General features: G+C 49.8%; 1 protein-coding gene across 5 annotated transcripts in view; it reads left to right on the top strand.

Moving 5' to 3' along the window:
- The window catches only part of NSMF (NMDA receptor synaptonuclear signaling and neuronal migration factor), a 52,535-nt gene that overhangs the window by 14,138 nt on the left and 15,205 nt on the right, over positions 1 to 23,192 (top strand). For 2 of the 5 annotated variants that reach the window (XM_065695517.1, XM_065695519.1), the window contains 6 exons: positions 5,840 to 6,319; positions 10,795 to 10,870; positions 17,696 to 17,748; positions 19,712 to 19,801; positions 21,416 to 21,537; positions 22,947 to 23,030. In XM_065695517.1, the coding sequence (XP_065551589.1) occupies positions 5,840 to 6,319; positions 10,795 to 10,870; positions 17,696 to 17,748; positions 19,712 to 19,801; positions 21,416 to 21,537; positions 22,947 to 23,030 (905 nt within the window). Of the gene's footprint in view, positions 1 to 5,839; positions 6,320 to 10,794; positions 10,871 to 12,506; positions 12,513 to 13,063; positions 13,133 to 17,695; positions 17,749 to 19,711; positions 19,802 to 21,415; positions 21,538 to 22,946; positions 23,031 to 23,192 lie in introns of all 5 variants that reach the window. The other 3 variants (XM_065695520.1, XM_065695521.1, XM_065695518.1) reach the window with 3 other exon arrangements.

Here is a 23,192-nt window from a genome sequence, read left to right as displayed (position 1 = left end):
CTTGCTTCTAAAGTGAATAAAGAGGTAGGTCACAGTGTTACCATAGGAATACAATGGAAAACTGGTGGAGCTGTCACTTGCTCCTTTGGGTTATGTCTCTCAGTCCCAATGTCATCTCTTCACGTTAATGTTACAGGCCAGACTTAAAGGTTACTTCTCTATGAAGCACAATGTCAACAGCATCTTCTAGTTGGCTGTTTTCAAGGCCCATTTCAGCACTGAGGACTAATTGGAAGCATTGTGTCACAGTTAAAGTGACCTTCTGTTTCCTCCAAGCAGCTCCCTCACTGAAGCAGCCCTTGCCTCTTCCCCGGGGCTTTGCAGAGAAGTGTGTGACGTTCCTTCCTCGGGAGCAGTAGGGTCAGGGTGCCCCAAAAAGCCGCTGCCTCGGTCAGGCTTTAGGTAATTTCATAGCAAACATTGTGCATGTCCTTCACTCACTTGACTCTGGAGCTACTGCGTGGCTGAAATGCCACTGTGACCTTTTTGCTTGTTGTATCTCTGGTTTTATATCCCTGTCCCATGCTTCAAACCATTTTTCCTGGTTTCCATGCCTATTTCTTGCTCGTATTTCAGCTCTGCAGAGCAGTGGGGTCAGCTGCCAGCCTGGCTCTGGAGGCAGGAGCCATGTGCTGGTGGGGTCACGCAGTGGGACATCGGCATTGGGAAGGACAGGGCTGATGTGTCATGGCTCTGGTGTTTGCTCGGAGAGGAAGCAGAGGAGAACAGGACCTGACAGCCTGACAGCACACCTGCGGGGCAGTGGCAGGCATATGGGAGGACTCAGAACTGAAACTGTGAGAGGAGCTGCTCAGCTGTGCTATCTGAGAAGATGTTCCTGGGTTTGCAGTGCCTGGGGCTCTAGCCACTGCATCCATCTGCTCTCCTTATCGAGAGTGTCACCTGGACCCCTCCTGGTGTGAAATGAAAAAGCATTAACTTCATTCCAACTGTGATGAACAGTGCTGCAGGTCCATGTGCTGTACAGCTAAAATCTTCTCATTCTTCTTCAGTAGCTGAGACAGTTCTTTCATTTAAAGTCAGTACCATCAACACCTGGTCTGGAGAGTCCAGCTGAGGTGGAGCAGGGGAGAGAACTGTTCCTGTTAAATTTATGTTTTCTGAGATGACAGATGTGTTTTGAATAGGCCTTATCTGGATTCCCCTTTGCCACTTTGCTTCTGGTGCTGGAGCTGAGGTTTTAAATCTTAAGGTGCTTTAATCATCAGTTTAGCTGTTAAATAGTCATAAATTTGGGACTTTTTTTTTTAAGCTTTTGCCTATGCCTTATGGCTGTATTCCACCTTGATTTATAAACTTCCCATTCCATGGGGTTAGAAGGCAGCCTGCATCAGAGATGAGTTGGCTCGGTGAGTCCCTCCACTGTTATCAATAGGCATCAGTCAGCTGAAGCTTATCCCAGTATGTTGCCTCCTCTTGAGGCATGTTGTGACAGCAAAACAGAGCATGGAAGTTCTTCCATGTTTACCTACCTGGGTCAGAGCAAGTGCTCAGGTTAGTTACTGAAAGCATAATTGTACATATCTAATAGTAGTAAGTGTCTAATTATCGGGAACTACATGTACCAAGGTAGCACACATTAACCAGTACAGGTGCTAGTTGCTGTTGGTGGTTATGTCTCTGGTGATACGCATGCCCTAGTGATTGTGTTGTGTGGAAGGTGGAGAGAAATATCAAGAGGAGCAAGTGAAGCCAAAGAGACGTGTTCAGTAAATAACAAGGGGGTTGAGAAGTGGATTCATCCTTGGCACTGGACTATCAAGCCCACAGGCTTGGGCAGGCTGTTAGACTCAGCCCAGGTAAACAGGGAAGTGATGAAAATACAGGTTTGTTATCAATAGACACGATTCACAGATCCAGCATGTTGGTCCTCTTCCCTTCATTTTGCTGATAAGTATCTCGGGCACAATAAATCCATGTAGACCACAGATCTAGTTGAAAAGAAATCCGTTTGAGTAACCTGATTTATCTCCTCCAGGGCAAACGAAGGTGCTTCTGGTGAAAGAGGGAGAGCAGAGCTGCCACCGGGTCAGCTCTCCTCAGCACCCTGGAGAGGAGGGAGCTGTGCCAGGCCTCCCAAGTCACACTGTCCTGGGCTGCTGAGCAGTTGGATGGAGCAGCTGGGTGTGGGAGAGGTGGCAAGCGTGACGTGAAGATGAAAAGAGAAAGAGCAGCAGCACCCAGGCAGAGGATGTTAACAGCAGTCTGCTTCAGCTAACTCTGAGGAGGCAGTTCCTGTTACTGTTGAAGTCCCCTCTTACCTCGTCCTCTTCACTGAGCATCCCTGTGGCTCAGGTTCAATTCAGCATGGATTTCAGACCAGCTTCACTTCTTTTCTAGCAGAACTATTGACCTGAAATACCATAGTGGAAGTAGGTACAGTGCTTTGGCGCCTGAAACCCACCACTGCAAGCACAGACAAGGGAATCAGTCCCTGGTGCTATCTCAGGGGTGCTGGTGTATGTGAACACGTGTGTGCGTGAATGTGAGCACAGATTTGCTCCCTGAATGGTGCAGGTTTGTCTTTAGAAGCCAGTAATTCATTCTGATGGATGTTTGAATCTCTTTTCCTTTCATGCTGTTTTTTTTTCTGTAGATATATTCTTTATTAACTTCAATAGAGCTTCACATTCCCTTTGCATATGAAGGTACTTCTCCAGTGTGTAGTTACCAGAGGTGCTAAATTAAATGAAAAGAAATAATTATCCAGTCCTTGGACAAAGAGAAAGCATACTGCTGTAGTGACAGGACTGTGGAGTGCAGACCATGAAAACTCCTAGATAAGCACAGATGAAGACACCTTGAGTAACAGACAAGTAAGGTGGGAAGAAAGGATTATGCTTGCATTCTGCATGCTAGATCAGACAGGTGGTTTATGTCAAATACATCTGGTCAAGAGTTGTAACCCTGCTGTGATTTCAGTATAGTCACATCCCACTTAAATCTCTAAATCTTATGGGTTGAACAGACGTCGGTGATCATGAAACAGAGGCAGGAGCTGGTCTCTCTGCACTTGCAACCATTAGCATTTTCAGACTTACTGTACTTTGGGCACTTCATTTTTCCATTTACCCACCCACAGAGGTCCCAAGTCCTCAATCTGCATTGTGGTGCTGTCAGTGCGTGAGCACAGGCGCTCAGTCCTGTGGGTTGCTCTGCTGAGGCTCCATGTCTTCCATGGAAGTATTAATTTCAGGAGGAACAGGGCAGCTGTCAGCCACTATTTTGTGGTGTCTTAAGAAATCTGTAGCGTCACTGAGCCCACACGCGTTAGTAAGTTTGACAAGCTGAGATGAGTACTTGGAACTGGCCTTTGTTTTTCATTTTCAAGATGGTGTGCTTGGCACTATTAGCCAGCACACATCTTGGCAGATCTTGGAGTCATTTGCTGGTGTTTTCCCAAGACGTACCTGCTCTGGAGCACAATCAGTCTTGGAACTGGAGAGGGTCTGACTTGCTGGAAAACAAATGCAGTGGCTGCTGCCTCTTGGTGGGGGACAAGTGGATGGAGAGACTTTGGAGACACTTTCTGCACTGGCTGGCCTGTGTGGCTCCTCACTGCACCTAGGCGTGGATTTTAGACTCCATGTGCAGTCTGCAAAGACATCAGAAGAGGCTCAAGAGGCTCTTTCTTTACAGGCAGCTCCTCCTGGTCAGCTCAGGCTGACAGCTGCCATGTCCAGAGACTGTGAGGGCTCACTAGGAGCTAAGTGAAATGAACTGATGGTCCTGATGGTCACTTCTTGATCAGGAGTGGCCAGGGATGCATTTGTCTCATAGTGGTGCTGAGGGAGTTGTGTCTCAAGCAGAAAAATGAGATCAGGGTGACACACTGTGCCAGTACCAGCTCAATTCAGTTGTTTCAGCTGCAGACAGAGCAGGGCAGAGGCCCTGGGCAACGTGGGCATAACCCAGGGTAGGCTTCAGAATCAAAAGCTGCAAATGTGCATCCTCAGCTTGGGAGGGCTCTTTTCAGAGGGGCACAAGAGCACTTCATAGGAAGCAGAGTATGGCAGCAGTGGAAGCTCCGTGTTGCACACGTACATCAGACAATCATGGTCAGCTATGAGGGAGCCAAGATTGTTGCTGCGTTCTTCCAGGTTGTGGCTCAGTAGTTAAAGGAAAGGTAACGAAGTAAAGGCTTGGGTTTGTTTCTGCCTGTGTTTCAAGTGCTGCTGTCTGTGCTGGCCACTGATGATTTTGGGTTCTGGGGTAGCAGTCGCATGAATAATGTATTGCGTGTTGAGCCCTTTCCCAACCCCTGCTGCTTCCCAGCTGAGGGAAGTCTGAGAGGTAATTAACAGCCACTTGAAAAGGATTAGCAGGTGGGTGGGAGCTACTGTTGGGTTCATGCATGGAATTGCCATGGAAATGCTGAGATTTCCTGGCACTTCATCCAGTGTGTGGGCTCCGAAGATAGTTGTGCTCATGGGCCTCTCTGCTTTCCATCTTCCTACCCTACAAAGGCAGCGGCTGTGTTTTCCTTCAGGATGGCATCCTCTGGCTGTGCTGTCACCATCTGCACACAGGATGAAGTCTGCTAACCAGGGGTGCTGTGGAGAGCAGGGTGCTGGTTACAGCTGTCAGCTGAAGGCCTTCTGCAGTTCCTTCACATCAAACTGCATTTCTTTCACATCAAGAAAGGATCTGGGGGTGCTGATTGACAGAGCTGAACATGAGCCAGGCAGCCAGGAAAGCCACCAGCATCCTGGCCTGTATCAGCAACAGCATGACCAGCAGGGCCAGGGCAGTGGTTTTGCCCCTGCACTGAGCACTGCTGAGGCTGCACCTCGAATCTTGTGTTGAGTTCCAGGCCCCTCATTACAAGAGAGACTTTGAGGTGCTGGAGCGGAGCCAGAGAAGGGCACCAGAGCTGGTGCAGGGCCTGGAGCCCAACTGTGATGGGAACGGCTGAGGGACCTGGGGGGTTCAGTCTGGAGAAGAGAAGGCTCAGGGGGGACCTGATGGCTCCCTACAAGTGCCTGACAGGAGGATGGAGCCAGGAGGGGCTGGGCTCTGCTCCCAAGGAACAAGGATGGGACAAGAGGAACCGGCCTCAAGCTGCACCAGGGCAGGTTCAGATGGAGCTGAGGAACAATTCCTGCCCCAGAGGGTGCTCAGGCATTGGAACAGGCTGCCCAGGGCAGGGCTGCAGGCACCGGCCCTGCAAGTGCTCACACACTGTGGAGACGAGGCCTCAGTGCCATGGGTCAGTGGTGGCCTTGGCAGTGCTGGGAACGGTTGGACTGGATGGGCTTAAAGGGCTTTTCCAGCCTGGTTGGTTCTGTGGTTCTGTGAAGCTAATTGGCAGAAAATTGTTGGGGGTGTGGGGGGGGTGACGACCCCCAAACCCTGATGGTTTGCCCCTTACCCTTAGTTCTAAAAAATAACTTTGTGCACAAAACAGTCATTGATTATCACTGCTGGGACCAGTTGGTGCTGGTCCTTGTCTTGCGAACCCTCACCAGCCCAGCAGCCCTTCATGGCTAAACCTGCCGAAGCAGACAGAGATGAGCATGGGCTGTTTTGCACATAAGCATTTTCAGGCTCTGCAGTGAGACCTGCATTTGCTTCCAGCCTTGTTTGGTGGCCAGGCACACTTAAAATACTGGGTGTATTTGTGAGAAATGTGTCTCATTTCAGTACCAGCTCTGGAGGTTTAGACTGCTGTGGGCATGCATTCATCTGAGAAGGTTGCTGGGGGAACCTACCATATCCTGCTCACCCCTTCCCTTCCTGCAGTGGTAACAAAGAGCCTGTTGAATGTGCTGGTGCCTGGGGTGCTTTGGTTTTGAGGGAAGTGTGCTGTTTGTTCCAGATCACCTCTTGGCAGACTCCTACATCGGGCAGGAGGACTCCCCGGAGATGCAGCAGGCAGCACAGAACAAGCGCAGGCTCTCCGTCATCTCCGACGGCAAGTTCGAGCGGAGCTTCACCGAGGAGCAGGCAGAGAAGGTGCCAAGTGAGGGACCCAAGCCACGGGTCTACACCATCTCTGGCGAGAGGCCGATGCTGTCAGACCATGAGAATGAAAGTATGGAACTGGTGGTGATGAAGGGGGCTGCCCAAGAGGAATGCCACCACGGTCACCAAGTGCATGGCGCTGGCGGCTCTCATGGTGTTGGCAGGCATTGCAAGGGCTGGCCAGGCAGCAGGCAGGGCTCCAAGGAGTGCCCAAACTGCACCCGGCTGGCTGCCCCTTCCCAGCATTCCTTTGACCTGGAGCACCATCAGTCCAGCGAGACAGGGTGGCACAGGAAAAGGCTGGAGAGGATGTACAGTGTCGATCGAGTGTCTGGTAAGTAAGGGTGAGTGCTGGGGGCTGGAAGGGCACAAAGGGACTCACTGACACAGGGGTGGAGGGTGGTACCCTTCATCTCCAAGTATGGAGGTTTCATGGCCCTGTGCCTTGAGTTGGGACCTTGTAGGGTTTCCCCTTTGCTGGTACTTTGCAGCAGCATTCATGGAAAGGGATTGTCTAAGGAGGAGTCTGAAATAAGCTGAGCTGAGTTTGAAATCAGCTTGTCCAAGCTCCAATGTCTCTGCTTCTAGCTTGTAAGCAGCAGATGGGTGGTTTTCATGCCACCTTCATGTAGGTCAGCGAGGGTCATCTCTGGGAAGGAAGAGAAGAGAGAAAAGGCTGTATTAAAGCCCATGTTTATGCTCAGCCAGGAGGCCCTTCAGAGCAGGACCCTCTTCTCTGCCTCATCCTGGGGCTGAGGCTGGTGAAATCTTTGTGAAAGTGCCAGGGTGCTCAGCAGGAGCCTCAGCTTGGCTCAAATGGGGTGTTCTATTCCTGGGTGCACCCCTAAGTACTCACCTGTGTGGCTGGAACCAGTGTAGCAGGGTCTCTAAGGTATGAGGCATGCCACCTCTTGGGCTTTCCATTAATACTAGCAAGTGACACAATATTGGACTTTCTTTCCCCCTTACTATGTATTTGCTCGATGTTCGCAGGAAAGAGGGTTTGGAATTATTCAATTACATTAAAAAAAAAATCCCTGACTGTCCTTAGAAACTTAACCATTCATCAAGTATGTGGCACCATCTCTGTGCTCTGAGTTAGCAGTTAGTACACAGTCCATCTTTGCCTGTCAGCTCAGTATGTGGCTGGCAGAGAGTCTGACCTGATTTATCTGATTTGTTTTCTCCTGTAAAGACACACCAAGGCTTTCAGAGCACGGTGTCCAGCCAGGAGAGCTCAAGGCTTTCTCCTTGTAAAGCAATGGAGTATGAGGACTGTGGAGATCAGGCTGTGTTTCTTCCTGGGTTCCTAGTTCTCTAAGGAAATATCATAGTGATATTTACTGCAGGTAAAGGCACTGAAAGTTTGTGTTCTGGATCCTATTTTCATACTTTGGTGCTTGAAGTTATGTGACTAAATACATGGCCTAATACCAAAGAAGAAGAATGAAACCAGAACTGGTTATCAGACGTACGGAACACCTGCAGTCCCACTAACCCCTGGGTGTGGTTTTTTTAAGCATTATCCCTCTGTTGCCTGGGATTCTGGGGCTTCCCATCAGACATTATATGTGTGTGTTTGGACTTAGTTATTGCAAGTGCAATATTGTTAAGTGCAAGAAAAGGAGTGAGGAGACTTCTCCTGTAGGGAAGCCTTTAATGGTTGTATGATTATATCTTGCCTGTTAAAGGTTGGTTCTGCATATGATGACCCAGCCAGAAAGCTTGTGGAAGGAGACAAAACCAAAACCATTTCAGGAGAGGAGATCACAGCCCCAGGGGCTTGGTCTTCTGGAGGTGATGGCGCTGAGTTGAATCTGTTGCAGCCTCATGGTGTGAGCTGCTCAGCAGTGACTGAAACATCCCTGTGCGCTCAACACTGCAGCACAAACCCAAACAAACACCCCAAACCTGCTACTGTGAAGAAAAATAACCCTACCCCAGCCCAAAGCAACACAACCTGAACAAATCAGAGCTGTCACTGTGGGACTGAGGCAGGTTACATGATACAGAAGTGAAGGAAAGCTCCAGATCACTACTGGAAGGTCTAACTCATAAACACCTCTGTTTGCTGGAAAAATGTGTCCTAGCAAATGCTATAGAGGGGTGCCACGTTGTGTTTCTGGGCCTTGGGATTTACAATAGATTGTCAGCCAGGCATCAGTTTTTGTTAGGGGCAGTTCTCAATGAGAAATGGAGATTTGCTTTTCTGAAGATAGATCAGAGTAGTTACTTAAATGGGAACAAAATGGACAGTGCTGAAACTGGGGGAGTATTTTATGTTCCCTACAAGCAGGCAGCAGCCACCCTCGGTGCTTGTCTCAAGCTTCTGAATGCATCCCTGTGTGCTTCTGAGTCCAAATCCCATCACAGCACTGGCACCATGGAATGAGAGTTTTCTCAGCTTGATCTCATTTGCGTGCTCTATCCAAGTGTTGTTACTCAGAGGAAAACTGAGAATGGAATGGGATAACTGTCAGAGGATGCAAGAAGTATTCCTTGGGATGTCTTTCATGCATGCCTGGTGGAGAAAACAGAGTGGAGATGGGAGAGATGGACTGATAACCCCAGAGGTTCACTTTACAGTGCTGCCTCCTCTGTTTGGATTTACATGATGTGTTATTGCTGCAGTTAGGCCAGATTGGCATGGTTTATATGGATTTTTATGCCGAGTTTATGATGCCTAACACCATTCCAGAGAAGCACAAGCTGTCATCTCCAGTTTGCACCCTGGCATGTGGCTGGAGATGCTGCTGGTGATGGTGGTGTGCCTCCAGTCTTACCCAGGCCCATGGTTCCTTCACTGTTTCATCACAGTTGAAGAAAGCAGAGGAAGATGCTCCGCCTGGCCAAAGCAGTGCGTGCTGCCTGCTCCTGGAAGGAAAATAGCCACACTCAGAATCTGAATCTTATTTAGGGGATGAGCTCTGGAGCTGAGCTCTGCTCCCTGGTTTCCTTCTCTGCTACTGTTCTACCTCTAGCTGGTAAAGAGGTGTCTCTGAAGGGTCCCAAATCCTTTATTCTCCGTTGAGTGCTTTGGGTAGGGGAGTGATATCTTTCCTATGTTGACTCCTGTCTATCAGAAAAGGAGGGAGGCTGCAGTGATTGTCCAGGTAAAGTCTCATAAGACACTGGCTCTGGTTCATGAGCTCTGCTTGGAATCAAAGCTGGGGGCTTTAAAGCTGTAAACTTCATTAAGAGATTGCCAGTCCTTTGAGGTGTGTAGTGCTGGAGAAGTCTGAACAGAATTGTTGGCTGAAAAGGAATTTGTCCAACTTCTCCTCCACCACTTCTGTGGGTTTGAGACTTCAAACCAGTAATTCATTTACAGCCTGAGATGTTTTGCATTTCTCCTCCATCTGTTCTTTGGAGAAGAGCAGACATAGGAACTTCATAAGAAGTATTTAGCATACTGGAATGCAGTTTTCATTTAACATATATTTCCTTAGGGTGCCTTTATACGAGGCTTGACGTAAACTGTGAGCTGCGGAGTGTGTGTTAGAGCTTTCTATAGGATTCCTTGGAAGCTTCACTTCAGAGGGAGCCTCCCCAGTTGCATTTAGCATTTTTTTGCATTCCTAATTGCAGCCACTCTTCTACTTCCAGGGAACAGCAGGATGAGTCTGTAGCATAATGATCTGTACAAATCACTGGGTAAGCTTTGGTCTGTAGTAATTGTGTCTGCAGTAGGTGTGCAGGGTTTGATTGGGTTTGGGCCAACTAAAGTGAACGAAAAGAATCCTCTTGACACTGCCAGAATATTAATGACTAAGATAATGCAGCTGATCTTAAACTTGAATAAGGGAAGCAAGCACAGGATCAGCAGCCTGTGGCAAGTCACTGAGCAAGGAAGCCACAAACTGGGAGTGAAGCAAGATGAAAAATCAGACCCAAATCCTTGAGTTCTGGCACGTCTTGTGTCAGTGGATTTTAATACATCCGAGTCCCTGCCTGGCTGACTTTAGCCTGGGAGGCTTCAGTAGGAGCTGCTTCTTGGTCAGGTTCCTCCTTCTGGTCACCACCATCCCACACTCATCATTAGTGACTGAGTTTGGTGCCTGCTTTTTGTCTTAGTGGTCGTTGTTGGACACAGGGCTTGGAGCAAGCTGCTCCAGTGGAAGGTGTCCCTGCCGTGGCAGGGGTTGGAACTGGATGAGATACAAGGTCCCTTCCAACACAAACCAGTCTGGGATTCTTTGATTACATGACGATGATGCAGTGTCCTAATGCAATGGAATTAAAAAATGATCCACAGTTGGTTCAGGCAGGGCAGTTTACAGACACAGGCAACCAAAGCAGCACAGAGTTAGCTGCAGATTGTGCAGCTGATGTGCTGTTTGACTTTTTAAAACCACAAAAAGAAGGCCATATCTCAGGTTTATGGTTCTGAGGAGAGAAAGGTAAATGCTTTTTGTCTTTCACAGGAGGTTGTTTCAGAGAACTGGACAAATGGGACAATTCAAATTAATGACACTAGGGGGAAGGCAGAAGCTGGAAAATGCTTTTAAAGAAAACTGTTTCTTTCCCCTATATTTTCTTCTGGTTCAAATGTCTCTCCTGTAATACCTGGATTATTCTAATCTCCCAGGTTTAGGACGGAGCTTAAATTCTTCAGTTAGCAGCCTGATAGATGGCTTAGCACAAGTTTACACTTGGTGGTAGTGTGCAGATAGAGGAGGGTGAGGCTTTTGTGTTTAGTACAGGGCAGGACGCTAAAGAACAGCACTAAAAGAAGGAGCCTGGGAAGTGTTGCTGCCTGAAGGATATCTCTGCCTACTGGATTCTCAGGTTTTGCTCTCTCTTTTCCAGATGATGTCCCCATACGAACCTGGTTCCCAAAAGAGAACCTCTTCAGTTTCCAAACTGCTACTACAACTATGCAAGCGTAAGTGAAACCTCTGCTATAGCTTTTATTGTGCAGCTGAAAGCTCATGGCCCACTCAGAGCTGTAGCTGAGAGCCTGAAGCAATCGAGTTGCGTGTTTGGCGCTGCAGTGGGTGAGAGAGACAGCCTTGCCTCTTATTGATTTCTTTCTTGTGCTTATTAGTTTTCTTTCCTACTACTCCCACTTGTTTGGTTTTACGTTTAACTCCTTGGGCTCCTCAGCTCTCCTCTGCTTCCCTGATTTTCTCTGTGACATTGTGCCTGTCCCTGGCTGCTGCTGCAGAGAGAGGGTCCTGTGGCAGCACCATGAGACCCTCCAGCACTTGCTTCTGCTGCAGCCACTGTCTCAAGGGAATACGATTCCAGGCTTGCCCTGCATCTGTCAGCCAGAGGAGTGCGTCTCTATGGGATGAGATGTAGCCCTGCAGCTTCTGCCCTGGTCTGGGCATTTGAGGAAGGTGTCACTCTGTGAAGTGCTGCTGGATCTGTGTTAGGAACAGCCTTTCCCTCCAAACTCAGGCAGGTTTTGGTGGCCTGGTTGCTGTGTGTTGGGAAGAGGCACTTCTCAAAGGACTGAAGAGAGCAAGGGAAGCCTCATTTCCAGGTTGTACCCAACTTGTCAGGAAATGCTGTCTTCCTGGTTTCAAGTATTTCCTGTCTGGCTGGAAAGCCAAGGCAAGCAATGAGGGAAATGAGACAGTGTTCTGCTTCTAAGGCCCTTCTCCAGCCTTGTCTTCTTCCCTGTGTCACCCTCAGCTCTACTGCTCTCTATTTCTCCTTGTCTGGTGTCCTTTGTGTAATCTGTCTCTGCCATTTCTTCTTTGCTTCCTACCTTTCCCTTCCTGAATCCCCAAAAGAGGCTGATTGTTGATCCTAGGATAACCCAGAGTGGATCAGACCTGTAAGGACTGATGCAGGGAGGGCTGGATCCAGTACTGAGGAAGTCATCTTTCCTGGGCACAAGGTTTACTGCAGAAGGATGGCCCGTGGCAGGGCTTTACAGGGCTTGAAGGGCAAAGTGAGGTTGGTTTGGGAAATGATGCCCTAAGGAAACCCCTGAGGAGCACAGCTCCCCTGGTTAACATAACTCCCAGGTTAATGTTTCAGGTTAATGTGCTGCCTCTGGAGATTGCATAGAAACATCTCCAGGAGTTCAAGGCACCTCTCTAAGCTGGCTGGGGTGACAGGGATCCCCCAGGTGCCCCTGTCCTCCTGGCCTCTGCTCTAGGTGCCTTCAGCCCACCATGCTCGCTTCCTTCATAGACCAGACAGCACGAGGCGACTTCACAAGTCTTTGTCACTATGTGGGAAGGTCTCCCTGCTCCAGAAGCTCATGACGCTGAGCTCCCATTGCAGCCTGATGGACCAGGTTCAGCTCTCAGTTTTACGTCTGCATGTTCTCTGGCTCTAAAAGGAGCTTAATTTGCATCCAAGCCACATGCCAGCACTGCCCCAGGGAGGATTTAGCTCGGTCAAGTAGGAGTCTCATCACTGAGAAATGTTTCCTTTAAAAAGCAATTTCCTTCCACCTAACAAGAAATATTCCTTCTGGAGTGAGAATTCCCTTGGAATGCTGCCGGGGCTGAGCACTAATGAACTCCTCTTCTCTTTCTTTCCCCTGCATCTGGAATCTCTAGCATCTCGTAAGTATAATCTTCATTATTTTATTTCCTTGTCTGTTGGTGTCCTGGATAAACCCTCCTCTCCTGTCCATCATATCATGCTTTCCCTATGCTAGGGCTGTTTGTCAGCAGGCAGATTAGATGGCTACACCTGGTAGGCCTACACAGATCACACCACAACCATCCTCATCTTCGAAATGGAGACTAGAGTTGCTGGCATGCTTTTGTCCCTCTTGATCCTGGTGTGAGGGCTTTTGTGTCTGCAGTCTCTTGGCCCAATTCCTCCATAGCAGGGATGATGGCTGCTCACCCATATTCTTTGGGCCATGGTCTGGCCACTCTTTTGCTTTAGGAACAACTACTTTGTGTAACCACCTACCCGAGGGAGTGAGGACCTTTGGCTCAGTGAGTGTTTTGCCTGATCCCTGACTCGCACACAGGCCTGCAAGGGCTGGCTCTCTTCCTTGGTCAGCTTTCTCTCTGTCGTGTGGTGAGAACTCTCCTGTCTGTGTTTCGTGTCCTCTCCAGTCCAAAGCTGTGTAGTTGCTTAATGGCTTGACATGGTTTCCCAGGGCGTTCAGGGGCTACGCAGAGAGGAAGAGGCGGAAGCGAGAGAATGATTCTGCAGCTGTTATACAGAGGTAGGGCCCGTTCCCTCCCCAGCTCCACCCTCGCATGGGCCCTCCGGGTGTCATTCCTGACGCTTGACGGCGCTGAACGTGGTTGTCCCTGTCTGTGTTGCTGTTTTAGGGACACTGGCAGTGGCTGTGTTGGAAATGTGGAGGTGAATGATGCTGCAGGGCTTAAGATAGCTGGTCTCCATCTTCTTAAAGGAACACTGTCAAGTTTCTTAAGCTTCTGAATATAATATACAGGATCTGTGTCTCAGGCAGTAAAAAGTATATATAAAAGAATTAAAGGTGCAATTTCCCCAGCTCTCTCCCAGATACTTTAAATTTGTTTGTGATTAGATGGATTTCGTAGCAGCTTCCAGTGTCTGAAAGGGGCTACAAGGATGCTGGAGAGGGACTTTTCATTAGGGACTGTAGTGACAGGACAAAGGGGAATGGGTTTAAACTTAAACAGGGGAGTTTCAGGTTGGATGTAAGGCAGAAGCTCTTCCCTGTGAGGGTGCTGAGGCGCTGGCACAGGGTGCCCAGAGAAGCTGTGGCTGCCCCATCCCTGGCAGTGCTCAAGGCCAGGTTGGACACAGGGGCTTGGAGCAAGCTGCTCCAGTGGAAGGGGTCCCTGCCCGTGGCAGGGGGTTGGAGCTGGATGAGCTTTAAGGTCCCTTCCAACCCGAACCAGTCTGGGATTTTATCATTCTGTGAGTACTTTTCTGTGCTGTTGCTGCATCTACAGATGCACTCCAAAAAATCAGACCTAGGCAAAATTCACCTCTCTAGTGACCAGAATGATTTTTTCAACCTTTTCTGAAAAGAACACAAAGGAAAGAGAAGGGGATGGGTCTGATCCCTTGTCTGGGTATGACAGAAGGGCCCTGGTTTCTCTCTGCTGGCTTCACAGGCACATCACTTAGCCACTGTGGTGATCAGAACTGTTCTGGTTTTCACATGTGCCAAGGCTCGATTATTTTGGCAGCCTGCTAAGAAGGATAACACAGTGTATGTGTCATTGGTTAAAAACTGTCATGATCACTTCAGCACTGTTCAAAACAAAGTGGGAGAAAAACATCAGGTTTTCTTAACGGGGAAATTGCCAGGAATTGTTTTCATTAGCAACTTGAGGGTGATGGGGTTTTTTCCATCAATAATGAAGATAAATAAGAATCACAACTGAAGACCCTGTGAAATAGACAGTGTATCTTTAAGAAGAGATTTCACAGAATTTATTAGACAAAGGCAAGTCTTTGTCAGGAAACGGCTTGTTCATGTGGTTTACAAGTAGGGGAGTAGGAGTTGTATCCCTCAGTGATGCTGTATAGTCAGGATAGAGGATGGAGTGATGGCATCCTCGTGCTGAGTGGACAGTGTGTCCCTTCAGCCTGTGGACGCTGAAGATCTGGGCAGGATTGAACAGTGGGAGCCCATCTGCATTCATCTTGCTATAAAAGAGTGGAGGGCAGGGATAGCAGCAGACCATGGCCAGCTGTAGGGATGTGGTTAGTGTTCAGCTCTCCTCCAGGAGGGAGGAGGACCCCAGCCCCACCACAGCTTTGGATGTTGTTGTGCAGCTCTTCGTGGCTTGGGTGTCTTGGAAGCTCAGTTGTCATCACACAGCCCCTCCAGTGCTTGGTCCTGTGCGCCTGGTGCATGGGAGGCTGTTTGTGTGGCACAGCACACGATGGGTGTTGCAATGACAGTGGGTGATGCCCAGTGGTTTGCTGAAGGACCATTGCAAGGGGGAGCTGAGAACATGTGAGGTGATGTTGGGAGTTTTCTCTGTCAGCAGTTCTGTCCCTGACCTCTGTTTGGGTAATATAAAGGCTTCTCTGCAGAGTGTGTGGAATGGGGCTGCTGTGGCTGGGAGAGCCTTTGGCTGCAATGGATGCCGTGGAGGTTGCATAGGGTCATGTAGAGCCAGTCTGGAGGACGGCTGTTCAGGAAAGGGAGTCATAAGGAGATTTTCTTAGTGTAACTTGAAGGATGCTTGTTGCATTGGATGGGTGATGAGATCTTGCTGGCGCTCAAGTAACACTGGGTGTTCTGGGTGCAGCTGCAGCAGCTAGGCAGGAAGATGGGCAGGTTTAGGTACCCTGCTGCTCACAGGGCAGACTGCAGCTCCCGCAGGCTCCTGTGCCAGTCCTTTTGTGCTAACATGCAAGCAAAGGGGCCTGAGGGCCAATACTGCTGCAGAAAGCCCTAAGAAGGCTCTAGATGACCATAGGATGCCCACATTAAGAGGCAGTTACGGTCTTGTGCCTCCTTTCCAAGGTGCTTTTATTCTAGAAGCAACAAGGAGATAAAAATGGCCTTTGTCCCATTCTCCAAGCATTTAGTGCAGTGGTTAACTTGGAGCCACTGGATCCCCTGGAGCTGCTGGAGCAGTGTTTGTGTATCTAGACAGCTTCCTTCAGCTGCAGTCGTGGGAGGGAGCAAGCTGTCCAGGCAGCTGGGAGCAGCATCTTCATGGCAAAGGCTGCTTTAACCCCTGTCTCCAAATGCCCAAAGCCCAAGGGATGTAACAGTGGCCTTGGCAATTACGTTGGTGCTCAGTGTCTGTATGATCTCAGGTTCAGTGCCTGGTATGACCTTGGTCTCACAATGCACCATGAAGACTTTCATTCTGATAAGCTACATTATATAAGACCTTTTTGTGTAAAGAACATCCCTATTTCATTTAAAACATCGTATTTATTTGGGTTTGAGTGTAATGTGCAGCAAGACAGCCCACATCAGTCATCCCCTCCCCAGAAGGGCTGTACATAGAGCCAGTCCACATGTAGTGAATGGGGTTTGTTAACGTCTAAAGGGGCAGGTGTCTGATCCACAGCAGTGAATCTTCGTGTACCCAAGCAGGGCTAAAGTAAAGCTTTGGGAAACAACTTTAATAGCCCAGGTGCAGGTGGAAATTTGTCATGGAATAATGCTGCTCCCAGCTTCACTGCCCAGCTGTTGCTTTTCCTTCTTGAGCTGCATCCTGATGACAGGATGGGATCCAAGGCCAAGGTGGAGCACAGTGCAGAAGGCTAAATGGGACGTGGGTTAAATGTTCTCCCATGAGGGCTGTTTGTGTTGACTGATCTGTACGGGAATGGACATATCCAATGTTTTCTGAACAACTTCATGTCAGTGTCTTCTAGTCCAATGGTTTGCTGATGCATCTGCATGGTTGTACTGTGTCCTTAATGATACCACTAACCTGTGTGTGAGCCAGACCACTCGTCATGTTACCTGTTTCACCAGCACTGGGTTCTGTTGCTTGGTGTCTGCAGTGTATGTTGATGGGGCAAAAAGGACCCCAGAAAGGCTCCTGCACTTCAGGCAGGCTGCTGCGATGGCTGACACCCCTGGGGCCATGGGGCTGCTCTGCAGGGTGAAGCCACCCCAATTAGGCTTCATGGAGGGTGATACTTTTCCTTGATAGTCCACGTGCTGCCACTTCCCTGTGTCTCTTCTGGTGTCCTGTTTGGTTTCTGTCCTCTTTGATTCTTGTCTAGGCAAGTGATGAGAAATGGCTTTAACCTGCCAGAGGGGAGATTGAGATGAGCTTTTAGGCAGAAGCTCTTCCCTGTGAGGGTGCTGAGGCGCTGGCACAGGGTGCCCAGAGAAGCTGTGGCTGCCCCATCCCTGGCAGTGCTCAAGGCCAGGCTGGACACAGGGGCTTGGAGCAAGCTGCTCCAGTGGAAAGGGTCCCTGCCCGTGGCAGGGGTTGGAACCGGGTGAGCTTTAAGGTCCCTTCCAACACAAACCAGGCTGGGATTCTATGAAACCAAGGGAAACAGGTCCTTTGCACTTGAAGGGACTGAGCAATGAGTCCCTTTGCCATCGTCTCTCAGGAGTGGCCAGGATGGTCTGTTTTACACAAACCTGACTCTGGGGTGTAGCTGCTCCCCAAGGCTCATCCTCTGGTGGCTTCCTCTGGATCTGTGTACTCTGCAGCCTCACGGAGCTCTACCTGTGAGCTTTGGGCAGGCCCATGAGGACAGCCAGCCCTGCTGACAACCTACAACCCTGCCTCACAAGGAAGAAGCTGCTTCCGTCTTTCCCAGCTCTCTGCCTTGGAAAGCAGTAGGGGCTGCATGGCTGCTAACAGCAGAGGGAGGATTTTAGCAGCTGCTGGGAATATGCTGGGAATGAGCACAGCCAGGAGTGTGGTGTGTGCATGAGCAGGGCAGAGCCTGGGCACCCACCTCCCTGCTGAAGCATGTGTGGAGCACAGGGGAGAGGAGCAGTTACTGCTCTTTACGAGGAGAAGAGGGACCATTGCCAGCACAGGCAGCAGCCAGTGTCTTCAGCACAGTTAGCACAGGTGTGCTGGTCATAGGAAGGTGAGAGCAGGCTCTGAGAAAGGGACTGCCACGTATTCCAGCCAGGAAGAAACAGCCACACTCCTGACAAACACAACCATCCCCAGCACTGAATAGGTGCAGGCTGGGAGCCTGATCTCAGCTTTTGAATGCCCAGAAGGAAACACACTGTCTTCCCAAGGTCATTGTTTCCCTCACAGCTGTTCCCATCCTGCTGGGCCCCGGTCTTGCGCTATGTTGCCTTTCTCACAGGCTGTGTTTGGCCTTCTTTCAGGAATTTTCGGAAGCACCTCCGCATGGTGGGGAGCCGAAGGGTTAAAGCACAAAGTAAGTGAGCACTGAACCTGTCAGATGTGGGTGTGAGGAGCTGGGGTTGTGCTGGTGGGACATGGGAACTGTTGCATGCAGATGTGGGTAGAAAGGACCTAGCACTGGGCCAGAGAAAGGTGCTGGTGCCATTTTACAAAGAAGCAGCCAGGTTGTTGCAAGTCTCCAGGACACACGGATGGCTGCAAGCAGCCTGCAGGCTTGTTTCTGAGGAGCCTCTGCCTTCGCCGTGGCTGATCTCCGTGGCATCAGTGCAAGGAGTGGAAGGAGAGCTGCAGCATCCTTGTCCTGTGTGTGTGTGGGGTTTGGTGATCACCAGCGCAGGCACGTGTGAGGAAAATCAGAGCTGGGAGTTCTGCGGAGCTGGCGAGGGCTGCCTGGCCTCTTACTCCTCTTCCTGAAGCTGAGGACCAGCTGTGGCTCCTGGGACAGTTGGTGCTCCATGTGCCACGTGGGCTGGTGGCTTTCTCTCTTCTCCTCCCCTGTCCCACTGCCATCTCCACAGCAGGACGTGGCGGAAAGTTGCTGAGAGGATGGTGGAAGGAAGAAGAAGAACAGGGAAGAGATTGTAGCAAAGGGGAAATAATGGAGTGTTTAATGCCTCTGCTGGGGAAGAAATCACCTGGGATACAGCAGTTCCCTTTCCTTGAGGAAGTCAACACTCCATGACTTGGTTTTGGCAGCTCCCTTATCGCTGTGAAGTGGGCTAAGAATGGTGTAACTGCTCCTGAGGATTGCTCCAGAAGAGGAAACAGCTCCTTCTTCCCACCTCTGGACAAGCATCCTGTACAGACTGCCCACTGCAAAGCACTGCTGAGTTAAATTTGCATCCTTTCCTTTCTCATATGCTATGGGAGGTGAACAGCAAAGAGCATTGTCCTTCAAAGAGTCTTTATTGGCATCTGAGTTAGCACTGCCCTAAATGAAGAGGGCTTATGTACCCTAGAGCTGTCTGGAAGCTCAGGCATGCCTCTGCCTTGGTAACTCTCGGGTCATGTTTTCACAGCTTTCTTCATGTGCACAGTAGCTAAATGCCTGGGTTTAAATGAAAGCTGAGGATGGAGATCACCTGAAGAGCTTCCTATGTGATTTGTCTCCCTGGACTCCCACACTTGGACACACTGCAGCAGAGGACAGGCTGCTTCTCAGCTCTTGTAATGCAGATCTGCAGTGAATTCCTGACATGACTGGACACACTGCAGCAAACTTGCTCTGTCTGCTACCAGAAATAGGTATTAGTGGCTATAAGTGGCTGTTAATCTGGGTGTAATGGCTTTCAGAAGGGCTTGCCAAGTCACATATTGTTGGCAGCTCCCAGGAATTTGCCTGCAGTGCAGCCAGCTGGGCTAACCTCCCTGGTTCTGCTTGGGAAATGCTGGTACAAACAGTATAATGCCCCTTGGACAAACAAGAAAAGCTGGGGGAGGAGTGCTCACACGAGCACGGGCAAGACCTGAAGGATTTCCTCTTTTGCAGCAAAGTTTAGAAAGTGGGAGGTTTCTGGAGTCCTCCCACCCCATCTGGTCCAGCTCTGACTGGGATGCATTAGAACATGCAGGGGAAACTAACTGGAGAACTACTGCCTTCTTCTGGTCTTGGAGGTGTCATTAGCTGTTGAGTACATCTGTGAGGCCTTTGAGTCAGAGCATTGATACTGGAACACTGGAAAAGTCTTGATTAAACTGAGCTGTGTGCATTTAAGGAGAGAGCATCAAGTGTCCTCTTTTGCTGTGTTAGGTACCCTGTAATGGTCCTGCTCAGGAAGTGAGCACTTTGACTTTTGCTATCCAGAAGCTAGATGCTCATTTGCTGTGTGGAAAGGCCTCACGTTTGGCAAGTGAAGAACAAGCACAGGGGAGTCCGTGATGTGTGGCTTTGGTGGAAATCTCTGGATGTTTTGTTTGCTGGCAGCAGCAGAGGTGGCTTTGGAGTCTGTTAATGTCCTGCTCTGGTTTTATCCTAGCATTTGCCGAACGGCGTGAGAGGAGCTTCAGCAGGTCCTGGAGTGACCCGACTCCCATCAAAGCCGATTCCTTCCATGACTCTCGAGAAAGTGAGTTCTGAGTCCTTTGAGCTTCCTCCTGTGGCCAAACCTCCAGCTGAGGTGTGGACTGGAGCCCCTCTGGAGGAACTCCTCTGTGCTCTTTTGTCCCATCTGTGATCCTTTTAGTTCCATGAGATCTGAGCAAGTACCACTCCGGGTAGATGCACTTGTTCATCTGTGTGTACCTGTATTTATTTGTAGAGCACAACCCATCCAACCTCATGTTATTGTGCAGTTGCCAAAGGATACCCAGGGGGACAGCTCTCTTATAGCCCTCTGTTCCCGTCATCCCGTATTTGCCTGGGACCAAAACAACCTACCTGGAAGCACACCAGTCCAAGGCTACTTTCACCACAGCAGGGCTAACCTGCCTGGCTTCCAGTGCAGAGCCCTTCTGAGCTCTTTCCTAGGCTGGAATAGCTCAGGAGCACAGCTGCAGTGCTCCATGAGATGGAGCTTTGCTTTCCTGGCCTCGCTGGCTGTACAGATGATAGCCTGGGGCAATCTGATCCTCATTTGGGCTGTCAGGAATTCCTCTGGGAATGCCCAGTAATGCTCGTGGGGACTGAGATGCTGGTGTTAATTCACAGGAGGAAATACCAGCGTCTTCCCACTGTCTTTTTATAAAGGGAACAGCTGTTTTACCCAGCTTTTATTGAAATCCTGTGGGCAAGACACATGGTGGATGTGAGTTTGCCCATGTCGAAATGGAATGTATTGTAAATGAAGTTCAGTAGTGGAATGGACTCACCTACTAGGTAAGCACGAGGTGCAGCCCTCCTAGAAGACACACACCAGGTTGTAGGGGGAGAGGTAGGTTCAAAACATGACCCGATGGTTCCTCTGCAGTCTGATTCCTCCCCACTCCCTCAGCTAACTCAGAGGCGAATGGAAAAGACATGGTTCAGACAGGCTCCAGGCACTGCCAGGGACACTCTGACACTCGGACATCCCCAAAGGCGCAAACAGGGGCATCTTGGTTCTCTTTCCTCAGGCCTTGGCTCCAGGGAACCATCTCTGTTTCTAACCTTTAATGGTCAATTATATTCCTTCCAGATTTTTTTCCCCAGGAGGCTTGAAGGCCAACAGGTAAGGTCAGTTTGGAGAGCAAATTCAAGTGTACTCTTGCAATACTACTGTTTGCTACGGCTGTCCTCACGCTCTGGGAATTCTCTGCCAGCATCAGTTTGACCAACAAGGCAGAGTTTCTTTATATTCACAGAAGACATAGTCAGAGCAATAGTTATTACAAGGAAACCAGCTTTGAAGTCTGTGGACTTTTGCTCATCAGCTTGGCAATGTTAAAGTGTCGAGTCTGTCTGTGTTCTGTCTCCTCCATTTCTGAAGTGACAGGGTGGCTGTTGTGATTAGCACTTGAAAGCTGAACGTGGTGACTGTGGAGTGATGAAGAGTTACGTGATGTGTGGTACCAGCTCTGTGTGTGCTCTCTTCATTTGTTAAGTGTTTTGTCTGCTCAGGGGCACTAGCCCCACTGTGGTGTTTGTGGGGGAAGAAAGGAGGGCACAAGGAGGGCTTGTGGCACCTCCTGCGAGGTGGCTGCCACACAGGACCAGGAGGGGAAAGGAGGCTGTTCTGCCCTTGTAATGCACACTGTTCCTGCAGGCCATGACCTTCAGGATTCCTGCGGCACTTTGGATGGCAATTTTGACTTGAACTGGGAAGCAGAAAAGGAACTTGAAGCCGTGGCATGTGATGGAGAAGACTTTATTCCACCAAAAATAATGGTGAGGATTTCAACTCTGCTACCTGTATCTACTCAGGCTGTGTCTGTCATTTCAGAGCTGCTAAGTTTAGGATCTTCATGAGAAGAAGCAAGTCTTTCATGTAGGTAACTCTTCAGGTGTATATGAGGGTCACTCAGAGATCAGCCAAGACATGACATGGTATTGAGCATCTGTTATTGCTGGGGATAATGTGTTGAAAGAAAACTGGAAGTGGAAGAACCTGTAGTCCAGCCCCAGGTCAGAGCAGCACTGTCACCAACACTAAACTGAGTCTCAATAACTGGAGATGTGAGTCTCCAGCAGTGCCTCCCTCCTGTTGTTACGTGCCTGGTATGGAGCTCTGTGTTATGATGCTGTCTGCTCTTTTATGATTCCTTGGTGCTCAGCTTCTCCCTGCACTCCCCTCTGCTATGCCCTGGGGGATTTGGCAGACAGGACCAGATCTTGACACATCCTTTGGCCACAGGCACCAGCACTCAGGCAAAGGGATCTTAAGCTTTCAGGGTGGCATTGCCAGTCCAGCAGAGCAGGACTGCATTTGAATGGGTCACCAGGGCACTGGGGTTTGTTTAGCCCTTGACATCTCCAATGTGTCTCCCAAGTGGTGCATGTGATGATTGTACATCCCTGGACTCTTCAGAACTTTTGCGTTACCTCCCAAGTGGCTGAAGCAGTGATGTGCTGTCTAGGAAGGAGGGCTCTGAAGCCAGCCTAAGCTGAACCCCCAAGTCCACCAGCACCACTGCCTGCTCCACTCTCAAAGTAATGAACAGAGGTGCCTGAAAATCACAGCACAGTCAAACTGCCCATGTTCCCACAGTCCTTGTGCTGTGCTTGTGCTGACAGCAGGAGCATCCTCTGGGCTCTCATGCTGCTGAAGCCAGCTGAAGCTTCAGCCAGAGTTGCCAGGCAACCTGCATCTGCCTGACATCCTGTGTCTGCCTGTGCTGATGCTGTTTCATCCCTCGGCTGGTTCCAGTTCAGGTATGGAGCCATCCCACCACCAGCCAGATATGTGTGCCTGTTTGAATGATCCTCTACAGACCCTGGCGCAGAGGAGGACCGTAGAGAAGTGATCTTTGCTGGGATACAGCCATTTGTGGTGATGCACAAGATGCTTCCTCTGTGCACACTGGGCTCTACTTTACAAACTGCTGTCTCAGACTCAGTCCTGCCTTCCAGCAGACTGGAGCTGGGGCTCGAGGACACTGTGACACACAGCAGGACTGGGCAGACCTCAGGGTGCTCTGTAGTGGATTCAGAGGCTTGGAGGGCCTTCCAGAAGGATGCAGACAGGCTGGATGAGCTGGGTAACACCTGAGAGCAACTGAACAGGGCACTGTTACTGTGGCCTTTGTGCTTCTGTTCAGCCTTCTCCTCATGCTGTTCACTTCTTTCTCCCATTACAGCTCATTTCCTCCAAGGTGCCCAAAGCAGAGTATGTCCCGACAATTATCCGCAGGGACGATCCCTCTATCATCCCCATTCTCTACGTAAGTGTTTCACTTCTGCGATGGCTTGGATGGGTGGGAGCAGGCTTCAGACACAAAATTATTTAATGGGTGTTTCTTGTCCCTATCCCTGGTACCTGTTACAGGGATTCTGAAACACTGATGTGATTTGGGAAAGCTGTCAGGAAAGGGCTGGGGGTGTGC

This window comes from Lathamus discolor, chromosome 15 (genome assembly GCF_037157495.1).
Source record: "Lathamus discolor isolate bLatDis1 chromosome 15, bLatDis1.hap1, whole genome shotgun sequence".
Lineage (NCBI taxonomy): Eukaryota > Metazoa > Chordata > Aves > Psittaciformes > Psittacidae > Lathamus > Lathamus discolor.
The sequence above is the reverse complement of the archived record's forward strand: the minus strand, read 5'-3'. Positions and strand labels throughout refer to the sequence as shown.